Genomic DNA, 27,693 nt, shown 5'->3' with positions numbered 1-27,693 from the left:
TATGGAAGAAAAACAAACATTTCAGACCAAGACTCATGTTGAGATGCCTCCACATGCTAGGAAGTGTGCAGTAAAATCTGCGTTAGCCCACACAGGCTTGGCAAACGCACTGTGGAGTAGGGGGAGGAAAAAAAAAAGAAAAAAAAAAAGGAGAAAAAAAATAAAGCTACAATGCAACTCAGCTACATAATTAAACTAAACTTTGAACATGGTGAAAAAGTCTGTATTATGAACAAGATTCTGATCACCATGTGCACACCCCAGCACAATAAAAGGTGAATAATTCATAATCATTTTCGAAGGAAAAGTATGCATCACTCAACTTGGGGGAAACACAGGGGATTTCACTGGTATGATTTTTCTTCGGGGACAATGACAAAGTGCCGCTCACCAGCAGGAAACTGAAGCACTGAACTGTGTTCCATGTGCCATAAATCAACACTGCAGCTTACAGGATGTCTCTCTGGTACCAACATACCATCAATTTTTCAATAACCTCCTTAAATAATGGAATACGTGAACGGCGACAACAGTAATGAAAAATGAAATGTTTTGCACGCCAAAGACTCTAGAATAACACGCTTAATATGTCGCTTCTACAGTTAAAGAAGCTTTTCTATATAAAAATCTTTCCCCTCAAAACCCGACATGTTTTACCACAAAACAATCTGGAGAGCCTTTGAAGTACTCAGGCTTCGAGCTCCGCTGCAGCTGTTTCTAAACAACCTGGCTGAAAATAGGGTTTCTTTTGTGGTTTTAAAATTAACCAAGACAACAGCTTCCCGTGTTACAAGAACTGCTTGTACATTCACCCTAGGCTATCAACACACTTTCACGTTCCAGTGAGGAGGCAATCCTTCACGCAAAGAAAGCTCTCCGGAAAAAAAAATAAAAATATTTTAATAAGGATTGTTTAGATCCTGGTTTAGAATCAAGCCCAAAATTATGAACTGTTCGTAAAGGCAGCATCCTAACCTGGTGTACTCTTCTTCGTCAGTCAGAAACCACGCTCGGTCATCTTTGACCTCTTTTTTTCCCCCCTGAATAAAGAGGGGGAAAAAAAATTTTAAAAAAAGACGAAGTTCTCTTAGTGGCACATCAGCAGTGAAGGACAGACCAGCTGGGAAGCCTGATTCAGAGAGATGTGCGGCAGAGCCCGCGGCACGAGGCTGACCAAGCCCACGAACGCTCACAGAGCAACCGGGGCAGGCAGGTGCCTGTCATGGGAACCGACTCCGAGAGTGGGAGTGTAACAGGTTTTAGCTTTTAATCTTCTATTAACACTAGTAGAGAACATTTTTTCTTAAATTTATAAGAAGGCCTTTTACACCTGTAGTTGTATCATTCTAAGAAAGATTAATATTTTCTTTACTTTCTCTGAAATGTTAGTCGTTTTCCTCTTGTTATCCTGCAAATCAGCATACACAAAAAGACTAAAACAAGTTCTCAGCACAACCGTGTATTGGCTTTCCAATGAAGTAGAATTTTTCCAAATTTAAAATAGCCCAAGTATCCCTTTAAATACATCTAATATTCCAATTCTTGTATATGCTGTTACGTTGCTGATACAGAACATGTCACCTGTATATATGCTTTCAAGTATATTTTATCTCCTATATAGTGTTTTCCACACATGAAGTAGTCATTTCTCCCCAACACGAGGCAGTGAACCTCTCGGAAATGCCAAAGGGACCAGGAACTCTGCGGGTTGCAATTGTTTGGAGCAACAGGAATGCTGAAGTAATCTATGCAAGATACTCCTTCCGGCTCTAAAAATAATGTTGTTTATATATATTGTTCCCTATTAACTACTACTGTTTTCCATCCCTCTTCCCCCTTCATTTAAAGCTTTTGAGGAAAAAGACACATCAACTACTTTTATTTACTGCCTGGATCTGTCATTCACACAGTGCAAACTTCTTGACTGTGAAAACTTATTTTCAGCGCAGTTACTACCTAAATGGTAGGAAGAATATGCCAGTAGAAAGTGTTAATTACAGTGGAAGTTGGAGCATGTGTTAACTGGATACAACAATTCAGCTTGCAGCACTTTGACGAGTCAGAACTCCGAAGTGAGAAACAATAATAGATTTTTAGTTTATTTTCCTGATGCTGTATGCTCAGGGTATTTAAACTAACAGCATAATAAAATATTAAACTGCACAGCTCTCGGGGTGTGAAATTCACAAGCGAAACACCCATCTACCAGTATGGCAGATAATTTTTTTAGACACAATACCCAATAATCTGCCACAGACTGTCGCTACGGATTTCACTTTATCCGATGTGCAGATGCTAGCGGAGAGGCTAACTGCTCCATGTAAAAAGCAAGTGCCACAGGGCACCTGAATAATTGCACAGCCCTCGCCGGTCACCGCAGCAGCTCAGCAAGCCACAGAAAGCGTATTTGTTCTTTCTTTGCAGCCAGTAATTCAGAAAGATGCGATAGGACCCAACTCACACCTAGCGATTTCCCCTGAGCCAGCAGCACTGAACCGCGAGAACATCAAAGCAGCCGGGCGGCCGCGTGCCCGGGGAGCACCCACGTGTGAAACCCCCGACTGCGACCGCTTGTACGCAGAGGGGGCAGACAGCTCCTCCGTGCCCACCCGTTCCGCGGGTTTCCACAGAACGAGAAGTCAGAGCAGTTCATTCCTTTCATATCACCTCACCCACATTTCCATTCACCCAGAATATTCACCTGAGTAACTCTGCAGTTCGGTTCCTACGCGGCACAGGCAGGCTCGGATAACAACACTGCAATTTCATACTGACAACTTTATAATATAGAGCATCTTTCCTATAAAAAAAAATAATCAGAATTTCTAAGTCAATAGCTTTATCGAGTGTCATATTAAGGTCAGTCACAGGAAAACGTGATTTGAAAAAAGCGCAGCAACGTTTCATCCCTGCGACTGAGCTCTAGCAGTAAAAGGGATGATCGTGCTCCCTTCCTTGAGTGTGCAAATCATCTCTTCCCTTGAGCTCTCTCTGACACTTCTCTGACCTCCTGATGAGCAAACTCAGTTCATAAGGACAGCAGAAAACTAACCAGGAGAAAAAAGAAAAGAAAAAAAAAAAAGATAAAAACTTTTCCTTCGTTCTGGAGATCTGAATCGGTTGGCACAAAATTCAGAGTAGCACAAGAAGAATCACAAGGAGAGTGGGAAGAAGCTCAAGTTGCTGGGTCACCTCCTCTAACTCCTCTAAGCATATCCAGTGTTTGGATTATCTCTAAATTCCCAGAAATCAGCAAAATTACTCCATAACCAGTACATATATCTAGGATCCTGTGATATTATTTAAGGGAGAAAACATATAAAATTTTATCTATGTTGTAGCCCAACAATTTTCTCAGCCTGCTTTGTAGCATGTGGTCCAAACTAAAATTAGGCACTGGTAACCAAGTCGTGGGGGAAAAAATCAGCAAAAATCCCCACAAAAAATGCCCACAACACCAAAACAAACTTCAAACAACCAGAAGTTAAAAAAAAACCTAAGAAAAAATGCTAATAAAATTTACAATTAAAAATTTATAATAAAATTTATAATAAATCAAGCATGAGCATTAATAGAACTTCATCTGTAGCCTCTAAAATTACACAAGAAACGACGTTGCTCGGGTGTGAACTGCCAGCTCCATCTTCAAATTCACTTTGTCAGAGTAACTTGATGGAACTGACGACACGGAAGGAGGCTTGCCAGCGTCATGTGAGGATAAAAACTACACACCGCATTATACAAAAATTCTCATTCTCTCTGCTGCTGTTCTCTATCTGAGCCTGTCCCATCACAGTGGTCTGTAGTGGCCGAAGCAGAGAAAAAGCGCGTTGTGACAGAACGGCTGCAGTCTCCCTGAGCACGCCATCATTTCTGCATAAGTGTCTTTGCTGTGCTCAAGTCAGTGGGAAAAACAGGAACCGCAATCTTGAGAAATCACCTGAAGCTGTACAGGGCCTGCTGGAGCTCTCAGGAGACACCTCAGAAAACACACACCAAGCCCGAAAACCGATGAATGTGAGCACCTCAGTAGCTGGCGTTTAAATGTTTAAATGATGGAAAAATGGAGTCTAAAACTGAAAGTAGATATTGTATATGATTAATGGGAGAAAAAACCCCACAAACATAAACCATGAAGTAGCTGAGATGAAGATCAGAAAGAAAACTACCAGTGCAGGGTAAGAGTGAAAAACAAGGAATGAAGAAACCATAGCGGATAACAAGTAAAACAAAATTCTGTCTACATCTTTTAGGTACAAATGTTGAAATACAGAGCTTTCAAGTCATTAGAATTCGGCTTTTTTAGATCCCAAAACTATGCCCCATTAGAGATAAATCACTTTATTAAGGTTTTGATCAGAGTAAGGCAAAAGACGCAGCTTGAGAGCCCGGCAACGAGTCTTTTCTTTTCCAAGCACGGGAAGCAAACCCCAGAGGGTCCCTGCAGCGCCACGAGCCTGACCCCAGCCCTCGGCCCCAGCCACTGCCCAGCTCCTGGGACTTCCAGGGGACCCTGCGCAGCCAGGAAAGAGACCCGGAGTCTCTTCACGTGGGGTTTAATTACTCTTCCATCATTTTGCTCTACTTTTATTGTTAGGTACTTGCACATAATTTGAGATAGCAAGGATGACAGAATTCTATTCCCTCAAGTCTTTTCTCGGTTTTAGGGTTTCTTACATGCTGTAATAGCACCGTTGCAGCTGTTTAGCTCAGACAAATAAGGCTTCTGGAGTAAAAGAATGCCTTTCCCTTGAGAGCAGAAAGCAAATGCTGTGCAGAAAGTGAGTATCATTATTAATTTACAATTATTTCGTAACTTACCCCTGATATGCCAGCCTGTTTAAAGGCCTACTTTCTCTGCAGCCCAATGCACGTGATCTTGGATATCACCTATGGTTAAACACCTACAGCTAGGTGGCACATCTATACGTGCTCTTTACCATATCACTTTACAGCTGTAATGGTGTAAAATACTTTTTCTAGCCTTAAAATTATGCAGAAACATCATGTTTACGTAACTTCAAAGAACAAATTTCTGTCATAAAACACACGTGGTGTGAACAGATCCCCACATCTTGCAAGTATTTACACACAGGAGTAAACATCTTCCTCCAAGTATGCCTACAGCTGTCAACAGAAATATCAAGGAGAATATTATTCTTGATAAAGCATTTGTCCCTGCACATTATCCCTAAATACACCTAACAAAAATTTAACCAATCTTACAGAACCCACCTGAAGTTACTACAAAATTCCTCCCACAAGCACTCTGCAATCGGAGCAACCATCTGTGGTGCAAGCAACTATTTTGCTATTTAATTTCAAATTCACCTTTCAACTGCACAAACCTAATGGCTCCCAATTTTTCCTCCACACACACTACAAGCAAAAAGACACTGTGGAATGTTTATCTCTTATCTGGTTATTGTCATTTTACTGTCTCAAACTTCTTAAAACCAGCTTTTCGCTAGGGAGGAAATCGGTCAGCATCAGACCTAGTGGGGAAACCCTGCACTTGCTCAATGTCTGTGGCTCTTACATAGTTCCAGATGTTCAGAACATTAATAATGCACTAACTCAAAACCTCTTTTTGAAACTTTAGAATGTGAAAATTGCATTAAAACCTCTTTGCCCTCATTAATGGTATTGTTACAATCCCAGTACTCTGGAAAATGTTTTTTGGCATTTGTTTAACTTTGTGATATTGCCATTTACTCCTTTTAACAGCCAGTGCTCAAATCTTAATGCTTTTAATAGGCCTGGCTAAACAGACTACCATCTTCTGTAAATTTATTGAAGTAATCTATTAAATAAGTAAAAGTTGTCTGAAAGGCAGTGTTGTTTTGTTTTTTTATTGATGGCAGAAAAAATGAAGGGTTTATTATAATTTATTTACAAAACTGTTTCAGGAACTTTTAAGAAATTAAAATATTCTGTTCTTTTTTCAGTGTTATGACCAGTTAATTTTCTGACACAGACTTCTTCAAAAAAAATTTCTACCAATCTCAGCAAGAAAAAGGGTCTGGCTTAAACTAAGAAAAGCCAGACATTCAGAATGAATACTGAAACTGTATCCCTCCCTCAGCCTGTCATATATAGGGGTGGCACATTTATGTCCAAGCCAATAGACAGAATTTTTAAGGGCTTGATCTCCTACCCAACGCAGACCCGCCGCTGCGCAACAACGCAAGAGTGCAATAGTCAGAGGTTAAACTGAGGTCCCTCCTGTTTATTCCAAATAACTACCTCGACGGAACCTGACGACTCTCAGTCAGCTTGAAAAGAGCACAAGTTCCATCTATCGCCACGCTCTACTCTGCTCACAGGGTTAATTAATATTCTTAAGACCTGTTTGCCTAAAGTTGGGTAACGCTGGCAAGAACAGCTCGTCCACAGAACAGCAAATCGCACTTGCCTGCAGCTCCACTGCTGCTGGGGCTGGTACCCTGAACGTGGAAAGGGAGCCAAGACCCTCCCCAGAGGGGTGCCAGTCCAGGTGGGTTTGCTGTCACCCAGCCCTCTCTGTCCTCACTGCTGAAAATGTGATCAGCTAAGAAAGCAGGAAAATGGGACGAGATTGACAGAACTTAAACTCGGAACTAGCGGCTCCTAAAATTATGAGCTACGCAGAAACTCAAATGCGAAATCCAACATTTACTTTTCGCACGTGACAAAGGTTAGTATATACACGTATCATCATAACCTCACCCCTAAATTCTTAAGGGAAGGAGCAAATGCAGCATTAATTACTCTGTAGCTACATGTTAATAGTCCACCTTCCTAATTAACACAGTACATCGCAACGCCAATTGATGATGAAGGGTTCATTAGTAGTAGGATTGAGCCTGTCAAATATATTCAAGACCGGATATCGAACAGCTTGGCCTTAGATTTATTGTACGTCAAACTCGTGACATACTTGTGTGGAAAAGTAACAACTAACTGTTATTAGAGCTGACTGTGTTGCAAATATTTACCCTTACATTTAAGTCTCAGGTTCAATAAAGTGATAAAGTGACCAAAAAAATATTTTCTTGCAACTTTGGTTGCACTTTTTTTTTTTCTACTTTTGCATTATTCTCCACTAAACTATCCTAAAAGCATTAATTTGATGGAAATTATACAAACAAAAAGAAGCACTGAAGAAATGCTGTATTCATTATCTTTTCCATTTTTACCTTCATTACTTTTGTAATTAACTACTCATTAGTAGTCATTAACTTTTGTAATTAACTTCGGTAATTAACTACTCATACAGCACCTAATATGTAAACCTCAAACAACTGTCAGTAACACAACTGGCGTGAAAAAGTGTCTGACTGAGAGACATGTGAAGACAAACACTTCATAGAGTATAAAATAATTTTTAAAATGCATGTTTAGATCATTCAGCCACTTCTAAGAGGTTCACAAGAGAGACAACAAATCAGTTACTATTTCTGTCTTTTAAGGCTACTATTTCTTGAAATTCTCATCATTCTTCCAAGACATTTCCCTCTGTGAAACTATTTGATACAGTCCAATACAAATTCACAGCAATACCGGGCAACTACTGAGTAAAACTGCTATTTGACCTCTGAAGTTAAAGTTCTGTAAAGGAAAGCAGATACAAAAGAAACATGATTCATCTGAATTACTGGAAAAAACCACATCTTAAGGGTGTAGAAGAAGAAGAACAAAGTAGTAAATCTTGGATTCTCAAGCAGAGAATACTTCTCAGTTCCTAAGTTTTCCTATTGAAAAGAATCATTCCAATCCTTTGTAGCAGCTATGTTCTTTTAAAAATTTTACTTTCAGGTTATGGCTTAACAATTAGCAGATAAAAATTAACCAACAATGCCTCACGGAAAAAAAAACAGCAAACAAAACACAATAACAAAAGCAAACCAAACCAAAACACCAATATTAGCGTTATTGTCCAAAGCTTATTTTGTAAAAAGCTACTAAAGAAAGGTCAGTTAATTCATCATGATGGATTACCACTAAAATTTATAAGCATTAGCATTTTCCTCCTTGCTGGATGCCTTGACTTTGATATGACACATATTGAATGAATCATCTAAGATGCAGGCACCAGGCAAGATATATCTTAATGCAGACAGGTCGGCAACATGAACCCTAATGGTCCTTATCTTAATCTTGTTTAAAAGCATCTTAGATTTCTGAGTAATCTTTTCACCTTCTGATATTCTCTTTTATAGAGTGTTTTTGTCAGAGTTGCTACTGATTTTCACATAAATGAATTTTTGTTGCATAGTATCACCGGGTTCAGGAGCCCTAAAAATGATCCAGGTTTGCAATTTCATAAGTGCTAAGATAAAGCTCATTTTTCAAAAACTCAGTGTGCCAGAATTCCAATAATGACAACAAAAATTTGTATGTTATCGTATTCACTGCTTGTGAAACATGGCATCCCAGCTGTTCATAAACAGACACGTACCAAAGGTGATGTGTATCTGCTGCAATGTTTCTTCTCGCCCATGTATTTTTGGCCATACAAACATTTTAAATAGTTATTCTTTAATGAAAAAGATGGTTATTCAAATACATGACTAAGATAAAGGGAAGTTTCTCTACTATTGCTTTTCTTGTATTCACACTGCATCTAGTAATTCCAAATTACACAGATAAGATAACAAGGTGGCAGACTTCTCCCTCAAAACTGCACTCAGCTCCTGCTGTTACAGCTGCTTTTACGAAAAAAAAAAAAGCAAAAAGAGAAAAAAACACAACAGGGGATGGAGGGGCACAGAGGAAGATATGAGGTGAATTATTTTTAATTCAGATTTTTTTTGCAGTTCATACGTTAGGTAGAAAGGTCTTCAGAAAGTACCTGCTCAGCCTGATAAAGTATTTTTTCTTAAACTGATGGTTAGGGAAGGACGGAGGTTTACAATGTTGTGGACTTCAAATTCTTTACAAAACAGTCGAATACGCTCTACAGGTTATAAATTGTTAAAAGGGGCACTTCACAGCAAAATCCAGGCAAATGAGTACTACCTCTTCCTGGCAGTGGGCAGCTCCTTCAAAGAAACCGAGGTTCTCTCAGGAAACAATTCACCTGACCAAGCTACCTGACAGAGCAAACCGTAACCATTAACGGATGCGTTTTGCACGCGTTCGCACTGGAAGGAGTAGCGACTCAAATGCAGCTCCTACAGCACCGTGCTCTGCTGACATTTGTAACGTTCACCTTGGATGTTCTACAAGCAGCATCCAGTTTTCTCATTTTATGATTAGGTTAATGTGGTGACATTTAGAAATTTTTACTTGCCCTCTATTTATTCGCACATGGAAACTTTCTAGGAGGTTGGTATCTTCTAGGTGAGTACAAGATATTTTTCTATTATACACTTCAGAAGTCCAAAACAAATCACTTAAATTTCTGCCAGAGTTTGTTTCTCAAGCTCTAGTGTCGATACAGGGGCCATCACTTTCACCAAGTATTTAGCAATAAAGCAAAATAGTGATAACTGTGTAAGAGGTTTTCAGGCCAAACAGGTGAAAAAATGCAGCATAAGTGTTGAAAGTGAGGTATATTTCCTTTGGTGAGGTACATAACCACGTATATTAAACAGATCTTGATAGCCTTGAACCATTTCTTGAAAAGCTGCAGTTGTTTAAACAGACATGGCAATTTCCCCATGAAAATCTCTGAAAATCAGTTTTGAAAAGCAGATGTGCAGATAAGCAACGTTCTGTATGACGATGAAAGAAAAATATCTCATCTTCCCTGTACTAATATGCTTACGCTTACATTATGCTGCGTTTTCAACATATTAATCTCAGACTTAAAGGCAACTCGATCCAGCATAAAAGTGGAAGAATGAAAAAGGGCATCCGTAGAAAAATATTGGCAATGTGATTTTAAAATATCATCCTTCAATTGTCTGCAATTTATATTTATCAATACTTTCGCTAGGATCATGGAAGTGTTCCCACAAAGAAAAAAAACCCCACTCATCGTGTTTAGCTAGATGACCTTTCAGTAAAACAGAAGGGCAGGGAGAGGGGGAAGGGGACCAGAGCTGTCTAGCGATCTCTTTCCTTCGCTACTAAATGCCATTACAAAGTCTCTCCATACTTTCGATTCCGATTACCATTCTCACACAAAACTTTCATAAATATTCGTCGGGTCCGTACACACAAGATCAACAATCACACGTTCAACCCTCTACACTTCGGTAAAAAAACAGTGAGGATACTGAAAGCTGAAATACGTTCCCATTTAAATTCTTAAATAAACCCAATGTAAAAATCTCTTATAATTAACTTTGCATAGAAGCGCACAGTTTTGTGAGCTTTCTTAAATAAATTTGCAGTCAGTAATCTGCGTTTTCCAGTGGCTGTACATTTCCTGGTCTAATGTGGTCACCTAATGGTTGCTGTCAGCAATTGCACTGACTGCAATTCCTTATAGACGCTGAGCTAGGAAAAGCTTCGCTCTGCAGCCTCCTCAGTTAAATAATCAAATTAATATGAAGGTTTTGTAAAAAAGAGAATCGTTTTCATTTCATTTTTTAAAATATTCTCTGTTAAGGAGCCTTAGAGATGAGGGAAACGGTCTGACACCTTCCGCTACGTTGGGGTTTTTGTTCATTTTGTAGGATTCTTGGGTTTTGAGAGGTTTTTGATTTTGTTTTGCTTGTTGAGAGGATTTTTTAAAACCAAATCCCATGGTTTCAAACCTAAAAAGGCACACCCTTGCAAGAATTACAAGAAAAATGGGCATGAATTAGAGAATTATATTGCAGGTTCATATTCCTGTTGCTCCGAGCTGACCACAAATAACAATAAGAACTAATAAAGAAGAGAGCAGAACTCCTGTGAAGTACAGATTAACCATAATTAGATATCTGTTGTCAGTGAAATTAGATAGCGCATAGTTTGAAATTGAGAAATTTGACTCCTTTCAGCCAACGCCAGTCAGCAATTCCCCTGACTCAAGAAAAATATACTAGAATCTCCAATGCAGCCAAATGGAACAAGAAACAAGGAATGAAGAAATTAACTGGATGAATACTGCATTCAAGGAGCAGGCAAAGGTGTTTTTGCTGCCGAGTTACACACATCAACTGTTCTTTCACGATGTGCACTTACATGGAGGAGAGTTTTCTGAGTTTTTTTTATTTTTATTTAAACATTCAGTGAAACAATTTAAGTAAAAACTGCAGATCAATCTGGCTCTTGTTTTTTTCATGGTAAAACCAATCAAAACAACTGTACACATTAACCAAGGTACAGGAAACTGCTGAAAACAAGTACGAACGTGTTTTTCCTGAAAAACTTGTACACCAGCCTTTAAGACATCCAAGAAATTACAATAGGATATAATCACAATGTGTTATTACATATATTTTATAAATATGTGTATATGTTGATGCATAAGGCAAAAGGTTCCAGCTTATATTTTCAATCAGAGCAGCTGTGGTTTCAGAGGATGAATACGAATTGACATTTCCTTACCTTATAGGATGGCAAAAAGCACAAAATTCCTTGGCCAATTGTTTGACACACTGAAAGCAGAAGCGCTCCCACCTCGTCTTGGAACGCAAATGTCTCTGCGTGCTGGAACGTGGCACACAGCTTCTGACCGTTAGGGCCTGCTCCAACGGTGCCAACCCAAACCTGGTGTATTTCATAACAATAAAAAGTTAAAAGGCTAATTCTAAAATGTGCAACAGAAACTGGATTAAATTACATTAGGTTAAAGAATGAAATTTTAAACATGAAGGAGAATATTGGGATATTTCTAAATGCGTTAATTCCAGTACCTAAAAATGGAAGAGAAAGGGCAATAACTGATCTAAGACAGCTATGCCTACGGTTTCACCTTTTCCAGGGAAGTACTAAAAATTGCCCCTTTTGTCACTTGAAAACACACTTTATAACTGCACTAATCCAAGCAACAGTCTGTTCTTTTTTTTTTCTTACAGAATGGGTTTGACATCATTTTTATTTGCATGCTATTGTTTCTTTTAGATGGCCAGCACTGCACCTCAGGAGAGGGAACTGGCAAAAGTTTACCTGGGAGTTGCGAATAATGTGATTTGCTTCCAACTGAATAGAAAACTTCACGCCGAGCTCTGAAGAAAATGAATCCATTGGAGAGAGCGTACCAGATGTCAGAACAATTGTTCTAACATCATTCAAGTTTGAAAAAGCCTAGGTTGGAGAAAGAAAATGAGGAATTTAGAAAATCAATCCCTATAAGGTTTGTTATTGCTCAAATTACTTAAGGTCGCCTACTTCAGACCCAGCTTACCACAGCAGGATTCAAGCACCAGAAATTAAGCACGTGGACTGCTGTTTTCTGCCGCAAATTTCTTTTACGCTTGGGCTGTGTAAAAAAAGCACTTGTATCTGAAACATCAGGCTGGTTTTCATTCATCCAAGCGTAAGTTTGTTGTAGAGCAACTCTGTAATCTTCTGCAAACCTATATAGACATATAGAAATATCAATAAAAACTACAATTCAGCAACCAAACTGTAAGCATTAAGCCCACACACAGCGAAGACCATGTGGCTACAATGCATTTACAACTGGAGTACAAAAAGTTTTATACTTTTTGAAAAAACAGTGAAACTTTACAATAATTAATATTTAAAAATAAGGTTTAAATTAGAAATTTTTAGTAACTGCTGGCACTAGTAATCAAGATATCAAGACAGCCAAATGACAAGTGCTTTGCAGAAAAACAAACCCCACATATACTTAACTTGGCAACACATCAAGAAAATTAACACCAAATTTTCAAATAATTTCTTCAATATTTGAATTCATTTACAAATGAAAAAGATAATTTGGTAGTATTTAAATCCTTTCCACATAAAGATTTTTCCAGAGCTTTCCGAAATATTAGTTTTGCTCAGAAGCCAGACAGAGTAACTGAGGCAGTTGGGCAAAGCAGCTGAGCTCAGCACCACCACACGGCTCGGGCTGTGTAACTGCACTGACCTGCTGTTATCTTTAAAAAGACACCACAGAACCATGAATAACCCTTTCAGCATCATCTGAGTGGCAGGGCTCACAATCGGGATCGTAACAAGTTCCTCTCTACCAAGCACCGATATTTTTTCTTCTTTTTCCAGGACAGTAGCAAGATGTTTCTACAAGAAGCAAAACGACTTCCACATGAACAACATTTTAAGTATCTTCTCAAAACCAAAGCTAACAGAGACACAAGCCGATCAGCACACCGCTTTCAAAGTTCTCCTAGGATACCTGTCAAGGCAGGCTGAGGACCGAACTGGAAAGTAGCAACACTTTTAACATATTTGGCTTACACAGAAAGAAGAGATAAACTTGAAAATAGGGTAAATACATTTCACAGTCAATAAAAATGCAGATGGATGGAACAGACAAAACTTGCACTGATTGAATGGTTCAATCTAAATAATTGTACACAATCAATTATATCCTTTAATACATTGATTTTTCACAAATTCCAGTAGCTCAAGTGGATTACTCCTGGTTTTCACCAGGTATCATTTTCACACAGCTTTTCAGTATTGCAATGTAGTAAAAGACCTGTTAGCATTTAACTTACGTACATTTTAAGTTGTTTAACATCATCAATATTATGCACTTTGGTACTCACTTATACAGCATATAACATTACCTGTAAAATGGGAAAAGTAATAACAGTTATTCCCATGTTGTGTAAAATCTCGAGCATTTCTTTTCCGCTCCAAACCTTACAGGAACTTTCATACCCTCTTTCTACTAGTTGACTGGAGCTCTCATGTAGCCAGCTGGAAAACAAGAGAAATAAGAAATAATTTCAGCATTAATTTTAAAGATACTTTGCAGGTACACCCCAAACCTCAAGAATTGCACCAGACTTCTATGACGATGATAAATACTTTTATAGACAGATTTTGCTTTTCCTTATGCCAGTTTTTCACCGTTGAACTCACTTCTACGGAATTGCTCGATGCAACTCACTGAAGCGAGAGAAAAATTTTATCATAGCTTTATAATAAAGAAAGAGGATTAAAATAGAATCTCATCTTACAGTATAACACATCAGGCTCATTTAAGGAAGATTTCTGCTGTACTTTTAAAGCCTATCACTGTTACTCTGATGCAAGCTGGCTTGTTATCTCTGTTAATCACATGCGTTCTTATTAAGAATCTTCGGGCACGCGAGTACTTCTAATATTTATACACATTAGGGAAAGGTAAGGTGATAAAAAGTGCATATTTTAACCTACCTACAGGTATTTGTAACTTTGCTACAATTCGAAAATTACATAGAATTTTAATTGTCCTGGCAACACAAAATGCGATAGGACTTTGTGAAAACATGATCGGAACATGCAGGCTGTCTCGTTTATGGCAGAGCTAAAGTCATCTCTAACCGAACGTGTCCTTCATCATCCCTGCAGTTTTAGAAGACCTTCCCTCTGTCTAGACAAGCAGGCAAGCTTCCTCCCTCGCAGGAAATGCCGAAGCTGTCTGTTCCGTCAACCAGCAGGAGGCATCAGAAAGACAGCTGTCATTTCCACAATCGTCCAAAATATTGATCTGTAAAACCAGTTAATCACTATCAAGTAAAGCAACAAGGCTTAGTGACCGTTTCAGTTCCAGATTTCCTGCACTGTCACTGCAAATAATCTGATCAATGGAACAACTGAAAAAAAAACAACTTTCATTTTGCTGGGTTAAATGCACCCAAAATCCCATAAATATAACCATGACAATCACTTCCTTGGTTTTAGTTTATCGTATTAGGGAACGACGATCACTAACACAGGCAGAACTTCACCAGTGTAGCTCGCTGCCCCACGTCAAACGTAACATCAAAAAGACCTGGACCTCAAATTAGGGAAAGGCCACTATGACAGAAATCAAACAGATTTACAACAGATAAAACATTTCAGGAAATGTAAAACTGTTTCCTTGTCGTGAACTTCAACCACCACCACATACTTTTGAAATGGTCATGCAATAAAAGTAAATACAAACTTAACACAAACTTCCCAATACTAAAATAAAACAAAAAGGTAAATCCTAGAATATCAATCCAACTAAATGTAATTTTAAAGCATTTACTTGAAATACCTGTTAATTCATTTTTAGAGTAAAGCAGTAAGCATAAATAAAATTACATTGATTCCCGGAAAGTATCTATGGTTTTAAGGTGAAAATTGGTGTATGCAATATTTGCCAGAAAAGACTTAACAAGCTACAAACACGCCTTCAATTCCAGAAAGTGTATTTGCTCCTTCTCTCCCTTCCAGAAAATCCCATTGTTGATGCAGTTTACTCCATCGAACGACGTCGCTTGTCCTGGTAAATCTGCACCTCATCAGAAACCCTCGCCAGCATACCTCTATCACTATATCTTCAAATTCCTCAGAAAGGTCATTTTAGCACCTCTGTGGCACTAAGCCCATGCCTAAGTGCTTTCTGAAACGAGGACCCAGGATCTTTATAGCTGAAATAAGATTTTTTTCTAATTACCCATGCATTTGGCAAAGCCATGCCACTATGCAACAGCATTTTACCAATTACTGGCCATTTACACCCAGTCTTCTGCTTTCCAACAACCACTTTTCATGCTGTTGGCAGATTTGCCATGACAATCAACCTTAGTTTTTCTGATAAGGTTAAAAAGCTTGAGGCAATCAAATCTCCAGCCATGTTGTTCTCATCTTTTACTAAAATTTAACATTTGAAATATCCACGGTAGGGGAATTAGCTTCTTCAGAAAAGAAAAACAAAACTCACTTGTCCGAATAGAAACAGGCTAGGAAAAATGAACTACTTGCTGTAGTGACTTCCAAGTGTATTGCACCAAGCACGAATGCAACCAAACGATGATCTGACACGCACTGAATCAGAGTCCAGCTAACTTTAAAGCCAGCTGTATCATTATTCACTTTTATGCCGCTGACTTCGTTGCTCAAGGTTTCATTAGCAGTGCACTTCTGAACTCTCAGTCCCTGAATCCCAGAGTTCCAAAAATGAAGGCTGCAGAGTTGAATTCCAAATTCTCTAGTAGTGACAGATGCTTCTGACATTATTTCAACTTTCCCACATTCCCATTTCACCCAAAATCCTTTTGCTCTTGAATCTTCTTTCTTCTCCTCCTTCCTCAGCCTCTGTCCCCAGTCCATTAGCTTCCCTACTCATGATTTTCAGCTTCTGCTCACGTCCTCCCCTTTCAATTCTGTCTCCAGAATTTTATCCCATGCAACACAGTAACCAGTAAATTGCACCAACAGAAGGAATTTAAATGTAATTTAAAAAACCCCAAAAACTGATATAATGGAATTAAAAAGAGTTGCCTTACTTTGTCAAAGAGCAGCACACAGCTCGTAGGGGCTCATGATCCTTCTGTCTGATGTTGCTGTTGACCATGGAATCGAGTTCTTCGCGAGCAGCTCTTAGTTGACTTTCTGTAACACTGTAGCTCACTGACTCACGAGCGCAGTCCTCAATATTATGGGCTTCATCTAAAATGACTACCTGGCCTTTTAGGTTAATTTCCATCTAAAAAAAATAATTTTTAATTATCTAGTAAAATAGAGCAAAGGATGTTAACAAGAAGCAGCAACTAACAGGATCTTGTTAAAAAAAGTGTAGATTCTGCATCACAGTGGAAGCAACAAGAAGTTTTCAGCTTTTTTTTTTTTAAAAAAAAAAAAAGAGAGAGGGGAAAAAAATCTGTAAACCAGAAGTTATTTTATAGGTAATATTATGGATAAAAATTGGATTTCAGTTGACTGTAGCCACTGAACACTATGTTTTTAACTTCCTTTTAACTTCAGTTATTGCAATCTCTTTCTTAGAAATATACTTACGCTCTCCCGTATCTGTGGGTCGAGGAGATAATTGTAAGGACAAAACACAATATCTGCGCCCACCATTAATTCTCTGGCTGCAAAATATGGACAGGCACGAAGCTTCTTTCCCAGCCTCACTAGATCTTCAATGTCCCAAGCCTGATACATCCCATGTGCAGACTGTAGGGTATGGTGTTCATCGAGTTTATGAACAGCATGATAGTAAAGACAGGACTTGCCCTAAAAGCAAGTAAGGGCAGATAGTTAGTGGTTACAAAAAATCATGAGAAACAACTAACCTTAAATCCCCCAAGATGTCACATGCATTTCACTTTATTTCCTGGAAACATTTCTAACAGCTACTTTTTATGTCAGACCATAATGGAAAACGTATCACGTCAGTAAGAAGACAGACAAAGCCAGGTTCCTAAAATGCACATCAATAAAGGACACTTCTTCTTATTCATCTATAAAACCAAAGACAGTATAAGTCTTACTGAGAACATGAACCTAACAGTCAAAAACATTATTCCTATCATCACAATTTCTTTCAGTACTGATACCACATTTAACATTTTCTAAGAATGAATATTTCATTTAAACCAAACTACCAAGGGGCATTTAAGTAGCACAGTGTAAAGAAGTACAAAATGTTACTCATTCAACTACCTTCCACTTTAATATGCTGAAACGAGCGCTCAGTTTCTGAAACAAAGTTACTCACGTGTTTTCCTTCCAGCAGTTCCACACACATTTCGTTCCTGCTGCTACTACTGGATACCATCGGATGAATACAGGTATAATCCCGGCTGGAAAGAATTGTCATAGGGACACCGGAATACGCTGTTCTCTTCAGCTCCCTGGTAATCTGCGATATTTGCTTGTGTGTTCGTGTTCCAAAAAATATTTTGGGAACAAATAACTTATCTCCATTTTCTTTCTTCTTTGTGTTACCAGCATCTTTATCCGCTTCTTTTCCAGATGAGCAGGAACACTCAGTGCAAGGGCCAGAAGACTGCAACCAAGGACAAAAAAAAGATTAACAAAATCCTACCCTAAGATGAACATGTTAAATCTGCTTATGGTCTACTTAGAAAAAGTCCTCTAGGATAGTTCAGCGGAGCCTGTTAAATCACCAGGTTGGCCTATCAGACTGTAAAAAGTTTAAAAATGATAAAGCCTGCACACCACATCCTCACGCCTGAAAATCTTAAGAAACTTGGAGCAATCACTAGATACAACTTCATCATAATCCAGTTTTGCTGGAGTGTCCACATGTGTGAGTAATGCAAATGAACTTTTCACATATAAGTTTCAGCATGAGGACACTTCTGTTACAGCGCAAGAAGCATCCAGAACCTTGAGACTAGACACCTAAATTAAAATACCAAGAACATTTTTCCTTAAAGGAGGCAGAAGGAATCTACAGTTTAATGAAATCTGTTTGCACATAAAACAGACTACATCATATACTCTCCATCAGAAACATTTGCCATGCCATTATGTCAAAGGCCATCCAGTAGCTATGAGAACAGAAGACACATAGGGATTAATTCTAAACAGAACCTAATTCTCCCAGATATTTGTTAAAAGCCATTTCTTTTCTTCCTGAGAAGCACCATCTTTCATCATATAAAATACTGGAACAACTGTAATGAAATTGCAATAATTGCAAAACAAATAACTCATGAGTAACCACGCCCACACACACCTCTCATAAAAAATAACAAATTGTTCCAGTGTAAAAGAGTATTTGTTTTTCAAGTGATAGCACAAGTAACAACGCATAGCTGCCCACTCAGCTGCTCCTCCCTCCCCTTAATTGTGATCAGTAAGATTATCCATTATAAACAAATGCTAAGTCATGCCGTGTGTTACACCACAGTTCTGGGGATCAAGCTGTCTTTTAGCCTCCACTCTGAGGAAAAGCGAGTTCGTGTTACCCTCGGTCCCGCTCAGCCTTGTCCGCCATTAAATATGACAATACGCGAGAGGAGGCATGTAAATGTAACCCTGCTGGAGCTGTCACTCACTGGGATAAAAGGTTCCCTGATGTGCCAAATAAACAGGCCCTCAAAGCAGATAAAGTTACACCCATGCTGGAATTGTTACATTCCCCTCTCAGGTTGCCAGTAACAGCAGATTTCATTACGGTGCGCTGCCACATTAAATAGCCAGTTCCAAATATCCTGCCTTCTATATTGAATAATTACTTATTCACTGAAAGGATAAAAAGAAGAGTTATGAATGGGGCTCTTGTCAACAGCGAAGCAGGAAACAGCTGACACATGGTATATGTTACATACGTGGCAACGCTCAGCTCTGCTTGTACTCACCCAGAGAGCTGCAATGCAAATTGTACCTTGATTTTTTATCATCTATATTCTATTTTGCTCTTTGAAATAACAAAAACCACATTACTGTGCTAACAATTAAGATGACTGCTGCAGTTACTGCGGAAGGCCTTTAAGAACATGTTTATTTTTTAAGTCCAGTTGTTTTTTCAGAGGTGAAAGGAGTCCACAGAAGATTCCCAAGCTGATACTGTATCACTAATGCTCCATCGCTAATGCTAAGCCTCACATTTAGTTTGTCAAATAAAAGTAATAGAAAAAAAATTATGACCAATCAGGCAGCTATTTTGCAAAAGTTGTTCTCACAACAGGAAAATGCGGTTCAAATAAACGTATACATAAACGCGAACAGAAGGTTCTTGTATGACGGTATTAAAAAATGATATATGTCTTTTTTATGGAAAGAATTAAAAGTGTTCTTATGTATACAGAGTTTTTCTTAAAAAGGTTTGAAATTGGCTTTAATTTGTTACCTTTAACTTTGAAAAGTTTTTGTTTTGTTTTTTAAAATAAAAAAATCAACACTGAGGAAGCGGTAAACTCAGACTCATTTTTTTTTAGTAAGTAGTAAAACTATAAAACTGCCTGCAGTAGTCATAACATTTCTGAAAGCCACAGACACCATCAGCCCAACACACATAAATAAATAAAACCTTTTTAGAAGATCTTTATAATGAAGAGAAACTTCAAGAAAATGGTTAGAACATAGTTTAAAAGTCAAGTTCTTTGCGTTATTTGCACATTATTCAGTTGTGTCAAACTACACTTCCATTCTTTGTTATCCTTTAGAAAAGCATTTGGCCATCTTTAATTCTTATTTAAACCAAATTATTTTAATTCTGTATTTCTACAAAAAGAATTTACTGTCGATATCGCATAGGGAAACCTAAGGTGCTGTTAATGCCCCATTACCACAGCAAAAGTAGTAAAGGAAAGCCAAAGGAAAGAGAATGCTCTCCAGCTGAATTAAGTGCTAACTCCAGTAGGGCAGTTTCCATAGCAGCGTTGCCTCAAAATACAAATTTAAGACTCGTAACACAGATACTGGATAAACTATGATAAAAATAGGAAATATCTCAATTGATTTATGAAGGAATTAGGGGCAGGAGGGCTGAGTGGAAGTCATTGATATTAAGGCAAAAGAAAACTATTTCATCATATCCTCTGGCTTCAGAACTAAACCTGTTCTCAGCTGTTTGAATCTGGGATAGATTCTCATTTGGGAGAGGGAGAAAAAAAGATCCTCCACTCCTTTCTGCGGTACTTAATCAGAAACATCCAGCAACAGAACCTGTTAGAGATCAGATACCAGATTATATGGACCTCAGGCTAATCCAGCTTGTTTTTACTTCTGTCAGGGAGCAGATAAAACAGCCTATCACATCAATATTTATATGGCAAAAAACGTGGAAGACCGATTTGAAAGGAATAATCAAGTCCGCCAACCTGTCCTACGCATAAAAAGGAGCTAAACAAACACTGAGGCTATGATCTTTGAAACACAAAGAGGTAAGAGGAGTTCTTCATATCTTCATCTACATTTCCCGGTTACAAAGCCACCTAAATGATACAGCGGTGAATACCTCTTGTGTGAAATATCACACAAGCACAATCTAGTAAGATATCAGCAGTGACATTACCAGAGCTTTTCAACTCTCCCTTTATAAGCTCTCCAAAAGCCCAGCATTCTGCTGCTGCTGCAGCTTCTTGATTAAAGCACACAAAGCAGCTGTTTATCCCCTCACAGTAACCAGCAGGTGAACCCGGTTCAATATTTATCACAGGCTTTCACAGATCACTGCTAGCCAAGCAAACGTTTTAATTAAGCTGGAACTTGCTTCAAAGAGCTCATTCAAAATGTCAATCAGCAGAAAAAGGATCAGATACGGTGTCAGGTGAGAGCGTGTAATACAAATCCACAACTTTCTTCATCCCATCGTGGTAAATTAGCCCATTCTGGAGTCCAGACCCTGATTGTAACAGGCTGCCAGTCTCCTGGAATGTGTAACAGAAGTCACTCAAACTCCATTGTGCAGGTTGTAAGCAATATGTTAAACTGCAATGGGCTAGCACATTAAGATAGATTCTTTTCACAGCTGTTTTTTGATACCCCGAGTGTTTGTTACACTACTCCCCATTTACTGTTTACTTTTTTTACCCAGTATAAATGGGGATTCCTTAATCCAGCTGCCCCAGTTTCTCAGACCGTATGCTTTGACAGAAGTAATCAAGAGAGTACCGTAAGGGTATAATTTCTCATCTAAACCCACACTCGAACTGTCCTCTCCTGCAAGAATTAACAGCAGAAGGACAGAAATCCGTTCCCAGGCTCTGGACAGAACACAGAGAAGCACAGGCAGTCACCTTGGGCAGAGGATCCTCACCCACAGATCTACAGGTGTTCTCCCGGGGCAGCAACGCCGGGCAGTACCTCATGCTCGTACCACAACCAACCCGTTCGCTTTCTTGGGCTATAAAAAGGACTTGACATGAAACTAAACTTGTTTTAAGCACAGAATTGCCTACAGTAAAACACAAGTTATACAAAGGCAGTGTTATTTCAATAACTAATACATTTTTTTGCATTATTGTATCATCCTAAATACAGAGTCCATTGTAAGTGTTGAACATAACCTCAGCTGACTTTATTTCCTAAGCTAGACTAGAAAAGCATTTTTACATCTAAGTCTTAAACTTAATGTAGTTAAGCCACATAAACACTAATGATAAATAAGCCTTACTTTCTGCAATTGTTTCTTGATACCAAACAAGTTCTCAGTCTGCTAATGTAAAAGTTCATCACAGGAAAATAATACCTTATCCTTTCATTCTTGAAAAAGAACTTCTTTTTATTTTAAACAAAGAAATAAACACTCTTTTCATTCTTAAAAAGACACTTTAACAGTAACATTTTTATTTCTTCCTATGTTACGTCTTTCTAAAGACACAGTAAACAATATAGTGTTTAAACTTTGAATAGTATACTGTACTATCTATCTGTAAAATCAGATCTATGGTAACACATTATAACACACTACTGTTACACAAATGAAGTGTTTTCTTAGAAAATCAGACTATGATTCAGCTTGTTATTATTGAACAATTAGTTGCTCTATATAAAAAGTTTTCAGTTTTCTTCACTACACAAAATTTCCAGAAGTTGTAAATCAGGTTTCTCAGATACCCACACCAAAGCACCAAAGCAAATTTTGCAATTGAGGAAAGAAGAAAGATCTTTTTACGTGAAAATCAACAGCACACTCTGCTGGCCTTTGTATTTCAAATTACCCACTGAAGTTCAGTGGCACAAAGCATTTCAAATCCTACCCAAACATCTATGGAGCTTTCCAAAACCAATAAAAATTACTTCCCATCAAATGATCTAGAACATTGACTCGCATCAAGAAAAGATTTGGCTCCCAGTGTCTTATTAAAACAGAAACTAATTTAGGACGTACAGAAAGCCAAATGCTGTTGGAATGGGTGGAAGAAGAATTGAAACACTTGTTGAAACCAAACATATTTCTAAACATGCAAAAACCCCTCACGCCTGTACTCAGAAGCTGAGTTACTAACAGATGGGTACTACCATAAACAATATTAAAAAAATACACTGAAAATGGAGAATGTTCTTTGCCTTTTGAAAGAACATAGATTTCTGTACTGAAGAAATAAAGGCCAGACCTCATTCCTTTCTTATATTTGTTTTAAACATACAATTTTCCGATTTCATGGCATGCTCCTATATTTTATTCTTGACAAGAACTCTTCTGTTACAGCTTTTGACAAGCGCTCATGAGAACTCCATCGCTAATTTAATTTGGCATCTGACATTCAACTCTCTACTGCCTCACCTTTCTTCTACTGGTTTTGCTTCAACAAATTTGTATGTAAAATCAATAAGATTTAAACACAAAGAAATGCAGAAAATGCCTGGCAGAAAGCTGCAGAAACAGCTCCATATCCGTATCTCACTGCTTAATGTGACGTTTCTGCAACAGAAAGTGGCAATTTAAAAATAAACAAACCAAACCAAAACAAACCCCAAAAGTAAATCTATTACAGTAACACCCAGAATTTTTCTTCTCAATTGTGTGCAATATACATTTTAATAAAAACTGTGCAATATATCATAAAGATCAGCTTCATCCTCCATACTACTTTTTTGAGGTCTAAAGGGCACAATGCTGTCTTTTCTTTACCACATATGCCACAAAACAACAAATGGCAAGTTGAACAAAAGCTACAGACTCTGATGCCACTTAATTTCCATGGTGCTAGTTTAAAGTTCTTCCGTGACATCATAAATCTACTACAAACTGGCATGTAACACCCAAATTTACATCTGCTCTACAACTGCTGTCACATATTGAAAGTTTGCAGGCTGCATCGCAGAGCCAGACTCTGTGCTGCTGGCATAGCTTTCACAGGAGTAATTTACACCTTGCAAACTACACTGGTTAGGCAGCGCCACTTGGAGTAAAAGCCACCGCAGTTCTCACTATTGACAGTGACGATACAGTACTTTAAAGCAACTTACACACTTGGAAACATTTACGTTAGGCTGTAGTGCAGCCAGAAGCACGGTGTTTTCTGAAACTCGATTAATGAGATGCATTTCAAGGATAATATCTTTACAGTTATTTTTTTCATTTTTTTTTAAATTGTTCTTGAACTAACAATCCTGCTGTAAAAGCTATTACTACACTACTTACTGTTTTAGGAGAAAATGTAGTGAGTTTCACACTTTTTTCAGAGTGAACAATCAGCTCTCCGTTTTTTCTCTGATGATAAACTTCTAAGGCATCAACCAGCTGCACCCCTTTCGCAAAACAAGGACGTTTTCGAACCTGCCGGGGAAATAAAGGACTGTGTTCAAATACGCGGGACAGAGGCACGTGCTCACGCTGGCAGGCAGTGGGTTTGTTTCAGCTGCTTTCCACCGAGTCTGTTTCAGGAACACAGTGCATCACTAACACCTCTTACCAGTTTAACCAGATCTAAGCCACACAAAAGTAATTGGGGAAAGCTATAAAGTAACGACAATAAAAATCTGTAACTGGGAACAAGCTATAAAGTAACAACAACAAAAATCTGTAATCACTGCGGAGCTGCTCTTCTGGAATTTCCCTAACTCTAACACACTCACAGCATTATTTGTATTTCTGATACATATTTGCCAGATACTTTGACCTCTACAATCTCACACTTTGACCCAATACTACAGATTCTGTTGCTGAAGGCAGACTCTGATAAATGTGTTTTGGGGATCTTAGGTGTTCCAATATGCAAGATACAACTTAGGACAAGGTATTATGAACAATTCAGTGCAACAATGGACTCCTTTATAACAAGTAACAATACAAATGAACAAAAACCTGTCGATCTACGACATGACTCCACTATTCTCTGTCCTCCGAAATGCTGATTGGTATTGGATGGCTTTGTTGAGCAACACCTGGATTATTTTACTGCCAATAAGATTTGCTTACCTGCTGCTCAGTTTCTAGAGGCCGAATCCTTTTCCTGTCTACTCGAAAATCACCATTCTCACCATCACATAGAGACAACTTTTTTTTGGCAGACAGTTTCGAAGCTAGCGTTTCATTTTCCTTACATTCTGTAATTAAAAACAAAATAAAAGGTATGTCCACTACTAGGACTGAATTAAATATGGGCAACATTTAAAAAATAGTTTACTAAAAATACATATGATGCAGGAAACAGCATTAGACATTTCTAGACCGATTAGCCATTTTTGTCCAGATTTCCATGCAGGGCAGAACCCTGTAGTACTCTGCTATTTTGATGGTAAAAACAGTCCTAGAAAATAAAGAAAAACACAAACCATTGGCTACCTACTTTACTTCCAGAACAGATTTTTACCTGCCTATGCATAAAGTTACCTGTGTTTGTCAGAGGGCTTCCAGGTTTCACAGAACTTCCTGCTTCACAATTAATAACAGAAGAAGAAGCAGCACCAGGAGTCACACCTGTTGCAGCCTCTTCGCTCTTGGATTGGGAGTGACACGTGCAGCGACAGGGTGGCGAGGTCTCTGGCTTTCTGTCTTTCTTTTCACATGATGAGGTAAGCACTGATTTCTCTAAAAAACACAGTCATTTGTCTTCCATTAAAAACTACTCCAGGCTACACAGGAGAACTAGACTTCCAGAACAGTTAGGATGAAAGAAAGCTTTGGTTTAGGTACCAGGAATAAGCTTTGTGTCTCTACAAAGCCTGAGGAACGTACCGCTGCCCTTCGAAGGACGGCAGTGCAGAGGATTGTCGTAAATTGAAGAAACAGAAAATACACCCTTTTTCAATTCAATCTGCATCACTACAATCCACAAGTCTTTTCTTTCAATGTTCCAACAGCCATATAATTCCCTTATGATAACAGATATCTGAATCCAGCTTAGTATGACCAACCATTACTGGTTTATGTTGCCAATGAAGCAATAGTGGGCAAACATCTGGTTAGACTCCTGAACCCAAATGTTTAGAGGCTCATAAAAAACAACAATTCATTATAACCCATTTTGGTAATAAAAATGGGACAAACAGACACTAAAATAACTTACCATACAGAGCCTGCTGCCATGATAACGCAGAACACAGTAACGCCAAGCTTTTGCCACTTCCTGTAGGACTCTCCAACAAACAGTGTTGCCTGTTATTTAAGCCCTTAACAATCTTGAAGGAGTAGGAGAAACAAAAAAGGCATTAACAGAAGAAAATCAAAGGGGATGTCTGAAGCAATGCTAGAAATAACTTCTAAAATAGATTAGGACCCCTGCTGTCTTGATTAAAAAAAAAAAAAAATAACAAAAAAGCAGCCAAACAAACCACCTCTAAAAATAACAACGGGTCACCAAGCCTCAGCCGTATTTCCCTCAGGGTGAATGTGCCTCATCAGCAGTGCTCAGAGGTTCACTTCGAGGGCTGTGAAATACCTTCCTGCTAACTGCATAACTGGCTTGCTTTAGTCTTAAAAATCATTGAAAACATCTGTCAGGCAAGCAAGCCATTTGTCCCACAGAGAAAAAGCGTTCAGAAATGGTTAAAACTGTTGAAAATTGTTTACATGCAAAGTGTAATTATTCATTTTTAAGAACTTGCAAACAGTGAAAATTTACTGAAATATTACATTCTGTTTAAAAGATGGATGTTTTGCTAAGTCAGTCACTTCTCATATACATGCAAAACTATACAAAATTTTTACAGTATATTTAAATAAGCATAACATATAGCTTGCTTCCTAACACACATGCTCAGTAATCCAGAATGCACTCCTTCATCCCCTAGTCATGAGCCAAATATCATTGTGCAGCACAGAGAACAGTAAGTTATGTTACAACAGAAATTCTCAAGGTTTCGGAGGCTCTGAATTTAATACGTTAGTTTTCTAAATGCAGAGAGCTACTGGAAAACACAAGCTAATAGTATAGCAAATGCTAATATAAATGCTACTTACAGCATTCATCATAGCAAGCTGTGAAGGGTAAGCCTTGCAAGGGAATATGATCTTCACTCCCCCAATAGTGTATTCTGACACATCGGAAGGCATTGCCACTTTTTCCCTCCTGTTTACTTCAGGTTTTTAACTGCAGTAAAAAAAGAGTATTAACGAGTCAACACTAATAACCAGGCAAAGCCTGAAACAACGTCTCGTACCAAGCAGAAACTGCCAACCTGATAAGGGGACTAAGCAGTTCAGGATATCCACCGCTGGCACAGGGGAATTTAGACCAAACACCATCAGTTCATGCTCATTCCTTGTTACAAACCAGGGAAAGCTGCTGCCATCTGATTAGCAACATCAGCAATTTAAGCAAAGCTACGAATGGAATACACACATCATCTCAGATTCTGTTTTTCAGAGTGAATATTGTTGGCATAAGAATCGAATCCTTTGGGGAAAGGCGCTTTAAGATATTCAATAACTAAAAATAGTGAGTTTTGCAACCATGCAAGTCCAGTGACTTGAACTCCAAGACACCACACACGTCAAAGACTACTGCTCATTTTATAATAGCGTGAAAATAAAACTGGACACTGACTTTGCAAATGAGATGTCTTAAAAAATCATCTTTCTACCACTACTAATACAATCGTTCAGGGGAAAACGAGGTGTCATTCACTCTAATGTTGTACAAGTACTGTCTGGCATTTCCCTCACTCTAGATAATAAAAGAATATCAGTCTCCTTATCAAGTTGACATTAGTGAATTAAAAATATTGAAGAGACATTGATGGGTTTTAAAAAGGGCCAGTTTTGAAACGACACCCAACTATTTTTTTTTCTTCCAGATTTTCAGCATTTACAAACGAGCAATTTTAAACTGGCAGACTCCCCGGGATAAAGTAACTCACTAACCCGGGCCCTCGTCTGACTTTTAACGAGCACACCCCGCAAACCACACCGACGTAGGGCACGGCTCGGCTCCCCCAACTCTCCCCAAAGAAATTGTAGTTAAAAAAACCAGAGATTCCTAAAAGGAGTTTACAGCCTGCTTCCCAAAACGTAAGCGCACCCTGGTAAGA

The 27,693-nt window shown here is 38.4% G+C and overlaps 1 protein-coding gene across 1 annotated transcript in view; it reads right to left on the bottom strand.

Annotated features, from left to right (window-relative positions):
* BRIP1 (BRCA1 interacting protein C-terminal helicase 1) overlaps positions 1-26,716 on the bottom strand; it is a 52,284-nt gene extending 25,568 nt beyond the window's left edge. The window contains exons 1-13 of the mRNA XM_009866166.1: positions 26,624-26,716; positions 25,731-25,842; positions 25,055-25,252; positions 24,641-24,768; positions 23,864-23,998; positions 17,519-17,809; positions 16,813-17,034; positions 16,302-16,501; positions 13,623-13,755; positions 12,959-13,110; positions 12,266-12,437; positions 12,028-12,165; positions 11,467-11,628 (exon numbers count right to left, since the gene is read on the bottom strand). Coding sequence (XP_009864468.1) covers positions 11,467-11,628; positions 12,028-12,165; positions 12,266-12,437; positions 12,959-13,110; positions 13,623-13,755; positions 16,302-16,501; positions 16,813-17,034; positions 17,519-17,809; positions 23,864-23,998; positions 24,641-24,768; positions 25,055-25,252; positions 25,731-25,842; positions 26,624-26,716 — 2,136 coding nt within the window. The remainder of the gene's footprint in view (positions 1-11,466; positions 11,629-12,027; positions 12,166-12,265; positions 12,438-12,958; positions 13,111-13,622; positions 13,756-16,301; positions 16,502-16,812; positions 17,035-17,518; positions 17,810-23,863; positions 23,999-24,640; positions 24,769-25,054; positions 25,253-25,730; positions 25,843-26,623) is intronic.
* Positions 26,717-27,693: the final 977 nt, after the last annotated feature.

The sequence above is a fragment of the Apaloderma vittatum genome, unplaced genomic scaffold (assembly GCF_000703405.1).
Source record: "Apaloderma vittatum isolate BGI_N311 unplaced genomic scaffold, ASM70340v1 scaffold5060, whole genome shotgun sequence".
Lineage (NCBI taxonomy): Eukaryota > Metazoa > Chordata > Aves > Trogoniformes > Trogonidae > Apaloderma > Apaloderma vittatum.
The sequence above is the reverse complement of the archived record's forward strand: the minus strand, read 5'-3'. Positions and strand labels throughout refer to the sequence as shown.